This window comes from Musca vetustissima, unplaced genomic scaffold (assembly GCF_032173495.1).
Source record: "Musca vetustissima isolate MV318-11 ecotype Yass unplaced genomic scaffold, APGP_CSIRO_Mvet_v1 utg27337, whole genome shotgun sequence".
Classification (NCBI taxonomy): Eukaryota; Metazoa; Arthropoda; class Insecta; order Diptera; family Muscidae; genus Musca; species Musca vetustissima.
The window spans coordinates 197224-209561 of NW_026880262.1; the positions used below are offsets into that span (position 1 = coordinate 197224).

At 33.1% G+C, this 12338-nt stretch overlaps 1 protein-coding gene across 4 annotated transcripts in view; it reads right to left on the reverse strand.

Moving 5' to 3' along the window:
• Positions 1–12338, reverse strand: part of LOC133325742 (fasciclin-1) — a 31979-nt gene that overhangs the window by 13107 nt on the left and 6534 nt on the right. For 3 of the 4 annotated variants that reach the window (XM_061534464.1, XM_061534466.1, XM_061534463.1), the window contains exon 2: positions 6546–6578. The exons of the other annotated variant lie outside the window; for it this stretch is intronic. In XM_061534464.1, the coding sequence (XP_061390448.1) occupies positions 6546–6578 (33 nt within the window). The remainder of the gene's footprint in view (positions 1–6545; positions 6579–12338) is intronic. 4 annotated transcript variants of the gene reach the window in all.

Here is a 12338-nt window from a genome sequence, read left to right on the forward strand (position 1 = left end):
AAAACATTGTAATTTATATATACCTGCATTTTTCAAAATATACATGTATTTTTTGCATATACCTAGGTAAAAAATATGATATACCCACATAAAAAAATATTCGGCATAAATCACGTTACAATCGGTGTTGCTGGTGTGCCATGTGTGAATCATAAGGAAAAGATAACCACATTTTCGCATACAAAATAAAGACCATTCGATCCGAGATTTGATATTTGCATTTGTTTAAAATATGCAGGAATAAAAAATGATATAACCCTAGCTACGTCAGACTGCCTATGTAAAAAAAAACATATATCGTCCCTCATGTTAAGTTATGAGTCGTTTATTTTTAAAGTGGTTTAAGTTCATTTTAGGTTTTGATAGAAATCTTGGTTTTTTACAAAAGTTTACAAAACATATTACGTTATAAAGTCTATCATGTTAAAGGGCAGAAAACCACAAACATAAGTAATACCACTTAAAAATATTTTTGAACAAATCAAACCCAAACCTTTAAATATATATTAATATAAGAAAGCATGGACTTAAACCACATTCAAAATAAACGACTTATATGGTTACAATCAGATTATACACCCACCCCGTTGACATTTAAACAATTTAAAGAGAAGTGTTTGGATATTCGTCATTCGAATTTAGTTGAAATCGGTTCATACATATATTTTTCATCTGTGGTATAATTTATGCTTCAAAACAAAGGGATAAAGTTAAAGTCGGTTTCGGTTTAAATCCTTACAACTTTATTTTATATTATTGCAAATTCTTGTCAATATATTTTTTAAATTTCTATGTTTCAAATAATTTTGTTAACATTTTGTTCATTTACCAAAACCATTTACAAGTGTCTACGCATTTTTTCCCTTTCAAAAATCAACCATTACCTATTAGATAACATTGATTTATGGGCCAAAACAATCGCTAACTGTCTTAACTATAGAAAATTAGTGTCCAAATTATGTCCATTGCAAATGTGTTAACTGCATTTCCCAATGGGACATGGTCCGTTTTGTTATAGTTAATAGCTTGATTTATGTAACAAGAGCCAGAGATTTGGCAAAACCTCAAACCCCTCTTAACGGGGACAATGCGACAATGTAACACAACGAACGCTGCGTCATGCAATGAATACAAAATTCGCACATGTTGTGTTAATAGTTTCCGGCAAACGGGAAGCATCCCTTTGTCCAAACAAAAACAACCACCCCACACAACAAAACAATGGCCAATAGACGACTGCGTCAGCTACATTCGGTGACATTGAATTCGGTTGTGCCTTCTAATTAAACATTTGTAAGTCAATTTAATTTTATCAAATCCGATTATCTACGATCCAGCTATTGATTTGTGCTTCCTTTCAGAATCAGTCAAGCGATTAGGATTTTTTGGTTTCCCTTTATCGCTGGCAAACAGATGCAGCAATAAGAAAGATAAAGAAATGGGCCGGCCTTACAATCACTTTCCGAATTTCCATATATTTTGTGGTATTCATTGATTTTTCCTTTTCGCCACATGTATGTGTGTGAGTGAGTGTGTATGTGGTTGTGATATAAGGAAATAAATACGAATTTTGCAAAATACCCCATTTGTGTATTTGAAATAAATGGTTTGGCGATCAAAACATAGTGACAACAGCGTAACATATATTGTAACGTCATTGTTAGTGACGACATTAAAGACATGTCCGTCTGTACACATGTCTTGTCAATGACACAACCAGAACCCATTTCTAATCACATTTCACATTTTTTTCCGTACAATGTCCCCTTTCGTGGTATGAATTGGGTGTAGGCTGACTGACTGCCACAAGCACAGCAAATGTAATTTCCATGGTAATCGAATCGAACACCAATACAGCAAAGTAAGAAAACCGCCCTTAACTAAAGAGAAGAATTATGAGCTGTAATATCGACATGAATAACTTTCACATCTTGTGTCATTCCTATCAATGCCTCTGCATCGATGTGTGTGTCCTCTCAAGTTTATTGAACTAAATATTATTTTAATTCGTCATACATGTTTGGTCGGGTCCTCTGTACGGCACTTGTTAGCAGTTGGGAAACATACAACAAAGGGGGAGAAAATCACACTTTTGAGGTGTTTGTTACAACAAACATCCGCAGAGAGGGAGAGATAGAGAAAGCTTCCTTTCCGGAAGACATGTGCAATTGTCGCTTGTTATCACCATCGATGGACCATGCAAATCAATCAAACATGGTTATATGTTGTTCCAGTTAAAATGACAAGGGAAAATGGGAAAACACAATTTGTTGTGGGAAACTTTCGAAAACAAATCTTTACAACTATTGTTGAGAATAAAATCAAAACTGGAACAAAGTTCATTTAAGCAAAATCTAATAGAAACTATGTACATGTATGTATACGAGAACATAAAGAATTAGGGAAAATATATAACATATCCTTTTCTCTCGCACAATTGCTTAATATCATGATTTAGAAAAAAATTGTTCAGCTAATATTTTCTATTCAATAATAATAATAACAGCAAGTACAATATGTTTTTGTAAAATAAACGAATAGATCTATAGTTTCGAATGGTGTCGTTAAAGTTAACATTTTCGGGTATATTAATCACAGGATCATTTGTGACATCACAAGAAATGACAGTATTGATTTTAAATAATATTGTTTTTTATATAATAATATTTTTAAATATTTTTTTAAAATTCTATTTTGCATATAATGTTTGTCAAATAATATTTTGAAATATTTTTAAATTTTTTGAAATAATCTTTTTTAATTTTTTTTTAATAATATTTCATCTACATAGCATTTGTAATATTTATTGGAACCCTCCTAAAATTTTACAGCTGTCTATTATCATTTGATATATGAATTATTTATCTGCCCTAATATTTATATAAGTTAATTGTTTCTTGTCCCAAAAAATCATTTCTCATTTCGAGTATGCCTGTAGAACCCCCATTTTACATATTTTTATTCGAATTACACACATAACATTTACTGCACCAAGAAGTGCTATTGATTTTATTTGTTTGGATATTGAATATCACCATCAAAACTCCCTTCAAACACCACGTACGAACTTTAAAATGTCAAACATACGTATGTATGTACATACTTTATTGTGACATAAAACACGAAGAAATGGAAACCTCTCCTCCAAAATTCTCAATTGCCTCAATTGATTTGAAAACATTCATACAAATTTGAAACATACAAAATTCATGCACAAAGCTTTTAAAAATGAAAACCTTAAATTTTTTATGATTGTTAGTTCGAGTGTCGTGTTTGACCATAATTGAATCAAATAAAGTAATTAAATTTGTTGTTGTCTTCCATTAATTTTTTAATGAGAAAAAGTGAAGAAAACGTCATTACAATTTATGACTTTGTAATGTCGGCTGAAGCTGTCAATGATACATCACATCATTGTTGTCAGCGCCTCATCAACGCTGGTCAGAGGTCGTCAATTTCAAATGTATTTTAATAAAAATTAATTACAACAAAAAGAAGTAGAAAAAAAAATACATCCAACATCCAGAATAATTATGAGGGATGATGAACTGAAATTGAAATAAGAACAACAAGAACATTTCCAAAGAAATTATAACGCGAGACATTTAATTAACTTATTAGTGATAAAACCATGCCAACGTCTAGGATCTTTATTTCAATTCTTTATAGCCTTCTTAGTTTAGTTTTCAGATTAATTTGTTAATTTCATGGGATTATTGATATCCTGGCAACAATTATCCCATTTATATATTTCGTCTAATAATATCAGTGTAAATATTGCCTGCGGTAACTGTACATTGGCCAACACCGACTGCTGTCCCGGCAACCAGAATATGGTGTCATATGTAATCACTAAATTGAATTATAAACAAAAACAAACCCCAACTAATGTCATATAAAAATGCATTCCCTGTTCTACAAAAGAAAAGCCATGACGCTGGTTGTTTGCCTCGTCATCAAAGTCTGTTGGCCAGTCTGATTTGGTCATTAAACTGATAGGAAACACCATCAAACGTTACCGTTTGGTTTTAACTAATTTTCAACCCTTATTCGTACGCACGAATACACATCCTTTTTTGGGTGAATGTGTGTCCTGCCATCACGTCGCATGGTCGACGTGTTGTCGATCAATCTTTCACCTGGTCGGTCGCTTTTCATTCATATGTGACCAAATGCACAAATGTTTGTCTGATTGTTTTATTTCGGCCCTACGCCTCCCTCTCCGCCCAGCTCGGTTTAGTATTGTGTCCTGTCATGCCACCTTGCCATATGTTGTTGTTACCACCTTTACGCTTGTTTCGTGTTATTTTTTAAAGACTGTCTAAGCGGACAACATAGGGCATAATGTGTTTGAATGTGTGTACGTTCGTCAGTTGGTCGGTCCGTGAGCAGGAAATAGTGTCATGACTTACGACAATGCCATTTTCTATATCATGTGTGAGTGAGTGCATGCCAGTAAAATGCACATGTGTGTGGGTGGGTGGTTGTCTTTTTGCTCCTGCATTCATATTGTCTATGTTTTGCCATAGAACACGTCCGTCCTCAATAATTAAGTGAGGGCAATGTGCTTTCTAAAAAACGGTTCCTGCCCACATTTACACAACCCCCCCACACACTGTGATTTTTCACTTTTTTCCTGTTTTACCTTTTACTTTTAGTCGTTGTTCATGTGGGTCTGTGTGAGTGAGTGTGTCTCGAGATCGTTAAGAGCGAAAAAAGTTTTAAGCGAGTGCATTAAATGCCTTTTTATGACTCATTAGACTTTGCACTTTTTTCTTTCTTTAGTTGGACTTCGTTAAGCGAACAAAACTTCTTTTTCGAGGCAATTTTATGAAAGTTGTTAAACGCAGTAATAAATACGTTAACGTTAAGTTAAGGGATGTGGTTAAGTGATGGTGCATAGCTGACATCATCGGGGGTAGAAAAAAAACAGAGAATTAATAATAATTCAAGACTTTGCAATTATAAAGTTATAGCGACTATATATATATATTATATATATTCTACAGACTCATTCTCTAAAGTTACAAATAAAATAATTGTAATGTTGATTTTGTTTTTAAAGTTCTTGTTCCAGTAGTTATTCTTTTTTAAGATGGGAAACTTTAAACCCTTAGTTATTTTTATTTAATATTGACATTTTAAATTTAAAATTCCCCCTATTTTCAAGTCCTCTACCCCAAAAACACAAAATGTTGCACCTGTATCATGTGTGTTGTCTGGCAACAGGATTATGAAAATATTTATTACCCAAAATATTCCTACAACATGAGGCCGGAAAAGTACTTAGTAATAATACTATGTAGTAGCAGTGCAATTTGAAAGGACACTTGAAAATGTCTAAAGCCGAAAGGTTGTTGGCCAATGTGTTTGAGGTAAATAATTATGTGTTTTTAATTGCCCTCAATGGGGAGACACATGCACGCACACACACCCCAACAGTAAATAGAAATTTATAGACGGAGGCAGAGTTTGCTGTCAATGTTTGACATGTGTGTGTCGTTACATGCCTCGTGCCATTTTTCTGTGTCTATTGTGTGCGGTCTTATTCTAGAAAAAAAGGGATACTTGAAAATTACAAACATACACACAAATATGTCAAAATCAGCTATTAACTCTCAAAATCGAATTAAAAATGAAAAATTGTGGTGGTAAAATATTTTGTTAATATTTTTATCACGGGGAGGGTGGGTCCATGTCTGTCCAGGACATTTGTGTTTAGTATAATAAGTGTATGCATATACATATGTATGTATGCATTGTAACAGTAAATTATTTATATTATTTTTGTGTTCATAAAAATGTTAAAAAATCGTTTAAAATATTAACCACAAACTCTGTATACTAGCAACAGCAATAACAACAATATCTATAACTAGAACAATAACAAGAACGTCAACAACAACAGCAACACTATGTATATATTTTGTAGTATTTATATGCAAACAACCCTTGCTCTAAGGTCTCTAAGATACAACACAACAAAACAAAACAACGTAATGGAAACGAATTCGTTGATAACACAAGCCAAACCTTTAAAACAAAAGTATAAACAAAACAAAAAAGTATAAAGTTAACTAAAACTATAAAACAACAACGAATATTTACTTTGAAAAGGATATATGGAGTAGTTTTTTATATTTACACACACGCACGCACATACTCAACATATTTTGATAATGCACACTAATGCATTTCAAATTGTTGACATGTCCGTCGCCAAGGGCTGGATAAAAAAATGAAAATGCATTTATTTGGTTATCAGATAAATTTCCCTAGGAAAATTAGGAGCAAAGCAACACAAAAATGAACGAAAAAACAAACGCAAAAAAGGAAACAAAATCATAGGACAGAACATAAACTAAGGCAACTTGCCGCATTATTTACATAGCGAGCACTCGCGCTGAATAGATGGTTGGTTGGATGGTTGGCTGTAGGTACTAGGATTGGGTTGTAGGAACATTAACTAGGCTTTTAGGTTGGTTGGTTATTGGTTTAATAGATAATTTTGTTGGTTTTTTGTTTTGTTGTTGAGGATATCTTACCCTAACAGGCATTAGTTTCCTTAGTGATGCAGTCTGTAAGTAGAAAAGGCCATAAAACACGATTTTTAAACAGCCAAAAAATCTTGATTTTGTTGTTGTTTTTTGTTATCATATCAAGGCCAAAACATAAAAACCATTTTTTCCTTTTTTGTTTCTTAATGGAAGAAACGAAACAAACAAGACGTAACTGAAGAAGAAGAACAAATGGTTTGGGTGTGTTGTTGAACTTTTTGGGTTTGTAATGTACTGTTGTTGGTGTTGTTGTTGTTTGGTTTGAGAGATTGTTGACTTGGTTGAATGTTGAATTGATTGACTGTTGGTGAGTGGTATTGTTTGCTTTGGTCCCCAACCAGGAATATGTGGAGCGTGGAAAATGTACCATAATTTAAATGATAACAAAGTTTTAGAGGAGTTTCATTTAAGTGTGTGTGTATGAGTAAGAGCCAAACAAAAAACAACAAAACTCGTCCGTGCCAATGAATACTTGCCAAGGATAATGCATAGAATGAAAAACACAAAACGAAAATTAAAAAATAAAAAAAAATTCAAAACTTTAAACATTGAACTAAACACAGACATTTGGCTAGACTACTAAAAAACAATAACTAAATAAAAATAAATATATTTACTTATTATATTAGAAATAAAGTTTTTGTTGTATTACACACAGGAAGAAATTTTCTTTTGAAATCACATTTTGTTTTAATATTTTCTTATTTTTAATATAATATTAAATCTGTTGTTAGTAATAGTGCTAATGTTTATTTGTTATATCATATTTTATTTATATGTTCCTATAAAACACTCCCCTGACTGATTGCAAGGTTGTCGAAGGCGAACATATGACGTTTTCCTCTTTGTGTACATATATAAATGTTTTTGATTTACCTAATTATATTTTTAAATTAAGTTTATAAAAATAATGTTTTACATTTTTGGTTCAAAGGATATATGAATTTGTCAAATTACTGTCTAGAAATGTTTTAATCTCCACTCGGCCTGGCATTCCTTTTTATTGTCAAGCGGCAATGAAACGTTTTCTTCTGCATTGCATAAAGGTCACATTACTACGACATTGAATGAACCTCTTAGACATTTTACAAGGCAACAATTGTCGCAGCTTCATTTGGCCAACCCTGGAAGTTATTTTTAACTCTGAAGGAATTCTGCTCTAGTTTTACAAAATGTTTTTTTTTTTTTGTATTCTACTAGAGGTCATATTATGTGTATGACGCCTGTGTCCTTGTAGGTTTTATATACATATTTGTATGTACATGTGGCCTTGTGCATAATAGTAATTCATGATGCAAAATTAAATGGAAGGACGTGTAATAAATTGTCTTTAATATGAATATTACTCGGTTGTTTGAATGACTTCAAAATTGTGACTCACAATAAAATCCAATAAATGTTCAGTTATACGAAAAAAAACCCAAAAAAATAGTTTTAATTAAAAATAAACCATATAATTAAACTTGGATTAGTTCGGATGTTATGGCACCCTTGAGTATTGCAATTTAAAAATATATTATATTATGATGAAATTTAATATCCCACATATTATCGAGTCATCCGTTTATTTTGGGCCTTTTCCCCTAATTCCGGTCTTCATAATACAAATGGTGTAATTAAATGCAATTAAGAAAGTCGTATGCAAACTTGAATTTACATTAAACACACATCAATCTTTTAAAAGGTCCCTGTGGGATCAGAAGCCCATGCAATCACATTGTGTATGTAAGTGTACGTGCGTGTGTGTGTGTGTGTGTGGTCTGTCCCAAAGGAAGTTATAATTGGAAACTATAAAAACCTCAACTATAACTTCCATCTTTAGAAATGAAAAGAAATTATCTTTAACTTAATTTTAATTGTGAGGAGGTTGAGCAAAAATACGAGAGACTAGCCCGGGAAGGGCGAATACCGCATCATATGAGAGAATTAATGAAATTTAACATCTAATTAGTAATTTAAATACAAATCATAATTGCTTTAGCGGCACTACTTTCCAATGTGTAGTCTTGTATCATAAACTGGCAATTAATACAAAAGGAAAAAAGAAAAACATTTGGAATTTGAAATAGATTACATATTCGAACTAAATGTGTGCGTGTCTAATTGGAAGAGTTGTAATAAAAATATGCCATCGTTTAGGAACGCATACATTAATTGGGAACATTTCCAGCTTGCATCTATCGCATCGAAAGCATAATTTTATTAGAATTAAATTGAAGATAATTAATGTCTTGAAACTGTGTCGACATTTCATGGCACTTCAGCAGCTTGAATTCGAATCAAACTCCCCCTCTCATGTGATCCACCAACGCAGTAAATGGTTTCTTCTTATGTGTGTGTGTGTGTGTGTGCGTGAAGAAGTGTTAGATCTTGCACATAACAACAAACTAAAATGAAAAAATGATTGTGGCTAATGCAAGCGATCCATAAACAAACAAAATGTTTTATCTGATGGGGACATTGCATTTAAAAATGGTCCACTCTTGTAGCAGTCCCCCAATACACCCGCCTATCTATCGCCACATAGAAGACAACATCATCGTTCGCTGGTCATAAAGGTCGCCGCTTAATGCCGCTAAAGAGACACACAAGAGATACTGACAAAAACAGGCATACGCTTTAATCTTAATTAAATTTAATTGAACAAACGAGTGCATCAACAGCTTCAGCAGCAGTGGCGGCAGCACATCATCATCATCGTCGCCGTCTTTTCACCATCATTTTCATGATCGTAGTCTACTGTGCCCGGGTACACACAAGATATTAACTCAACCCACTACTACTTGATGGTGGCGATCAGCAGCTACTGTCGCTGCTGCACGTTTAGATAGTTTTTTTTATTATTATTGTCGCTTGCCGTTGCTGTTAATGTTGAGCGGGTGGAAAAGGAAGGGCGGGACATGAGAACGGTCTCTTGTTATGTTGCACATGAATAAATTGATGACGTTTTCCTAGATCATTGTCATCGTCTTTTATGAAAAAATCATAATTATTATGTCACATTGTACAAACATATATAGCTGCTGGTCGAAAAAGCTCCCTTCCCTCCCTTCTTTAAAATTGTCAGAGAAAAAATTGTAAAACTTAAAAAACCTCATACAGTAGTGTACTGCAAATTTAGTATTGTAGTGAGATCACATACTCAACTCCTAGCTAAGCAACACAGTGATAATTTTCTAGAATTTCAAAAAAAAAAAAAAAACAAAAACAAAACAAAAAAAACTTCAAAACTATATAATCGGACTGGAGCAGAGCCGATCCTCATTTAAAAAGGTGTAGTCATTGGCTGGCCAAATCTCCTCACCATTTAAGATTTCATAATGTTCGGTCTCTGAAGCCAATAGACTTTACTTACTTAGCTTGCTTGTGACAGAACTTTCGTTCCATAAGCCGAGCTTAAAAAAGATTTCCAGTCGCAAGCCAATAGACAAAAAATTCAGTCGGCTATGTACGCAAAATTTTGAGACGATTGGTATATTATTCTGATTACTCTGATTTTTTTATATACACACGAATATTTATCTCAACACATTTTCAAGCATAATGTGATAGAGTAGACTATTGCCTTGAGACATTGCGCTCATTTGTTTCAAAACTACATGTTTATAGAACCTAAATACGGAGCAAATTGTTGTTATCGAGGAAAAGTAATCTCTTCGAATAAGGCAACACTTAAACGGAAAGCTAAATGTCAATACCTTACATTTTTAGGTCATTGTGCGATGCATCTTTAATCAGAATTAATTTGAATTCTCTTATCAAATCGGTGTAAATGACATTCCATTTATACTATGTTTAAGAAATGATCTCAAAATATTCCTTTAGCGATTATACATCAACAAAATTAATTTCAATAATTAAATATGATACCTTTTCTAGGCAGAACTAATTTAAAATACTTTTTTTTTTGGAAAATGTGTTCATAAACTACTTTGAACACACATTCTTATCTGATTCTATTTAAGAGAATTATTTTTCAAAAGGTGTAACAAAAATTGATTTAATCCCCATTCCAGCCGCTATTTGTATTCATGAGATTAATTTAATAGGCACTCGTACGGCTGAGGGTTTGTTGTTTATGCAAGGCGTTCGTTCTAATGTTGTCACCACCCAGAGAGTTAGAGAGCTCAGATTAGACTTAGATGATGGTGCTGATGCTGCTGCTGCGGTTGTTGTTGACAATGATGCAGCCAGCCAGCCTAACCTCCCGTTGAGTGGCTAAATGCGCTCGAATCCAGCCATTTGAATGTTGATAATGGCTTAGGAATATTCAAACACAGTTTGACCAATAAAAACGTTAAATTTATGAGCAGCTTTGGTTTGAAATGTAACTAATACTCGTACATTCCCTCAACAAATGCGTATTTATGTTTGTTGTGTGTTTGTGTAACGTCATTGTATTCTATTTTTTGGTATTATTTCTAATATGTAGGAAGAGTGGTTGGGAGGGAGCGAAATCCCAATAAAATATCTAAACCGTTAAAGCTATTCGATTGTAAACAATGATAAAGGTGGAGACAGACAATTGCGACCAAGAATCTGTTATGGAGAAGCACAAACCAGTGTGCCTCAGCTATTCGTAATGATAATGCTGTTGATCATGACAATCATCATTACGCTGGCTGATCGTCTGTGAAAATTTGCTCAGCGATCATAATTTGTAATGTCAACTACACAGGAAGTTAGGTCATAGTAAGTAGAAAAATAAAACGTTACTACTGCGCCGCTTGTGTTGCCGCTGACAATGAACGCTGAATGATGAACAAATTCGAAAAGGTCAATTATGACGACGAATGTGAGTGACAACAACAATAACTGTAACAAAAACAACAACCCATAACTGCAACTGTTCTTTACGAAGATTCTGGTTATGATGGTGATGATGATTGTTTGTGGTTTTGTCTTCTTCTTTTTCTCTATCACTGACAATTGAAATTGTGTAAACACCAAATAGAATAATATTTCAGAATAAAGCAAAATCAGTGTCATACTTTTATTCGTTGCAGTATTGGTGTTGAATGTTGTGTTGTTTTTCATTGAAATAATTGAAATTTAAACCAAAACGTAATTTCGTTTCGGAATTTTTGGCGTAAAAATGCCATTTGAACCCATTACTCATTTGGTCATTATGCTGTATTGTAGAATGAGCGTGTGTTTATCATTTGTTTTTGTTTTACTTTTGAATATGTAGCATGTGTTTTTTTTATTCAGAATTAACAGAGCTGAACGATGTTCCATTGTTTTGAAGTTAGAGTTCCGTAAACTTTTACACTCTCTCTTTCTCTATTCGTTTTCCGGTTGCCACTGGTCAACGAGGGATGTCGACAAAAATGTTACACCTCAAATGGAAATATAAGTAGTCGATATATTTCCATATATATTTCCATCAATATAAGTTGTGCCAAACAAAATATATGAATATTTTGGAAATACTTAGTTTTCTTATTGCATTTCTTATTGCATGCACCTGTATTTTTATAAATAAAAGAGAGAAATTACCAATCCCACCAAACTCGATGAATAATTGGAACATCCATGGTCATATGAACATTTTTAAATCAATTCACGTGCAATTCTTCTTCAGAAAAATAATATTTTTGTAGACTGATCTTTGAAGAGTACTAAAATATAATTGTAAAGCAGTCCCGAATGACATTATTTTTTACAACAGTATACATGTGTGTATTGTACATTGCATGATTTCCATATTTCACCTTGTTCCAAAATTAACACCACAAATGTCATCATATGCCATCGATGACATCAATCTAATCCAACTCA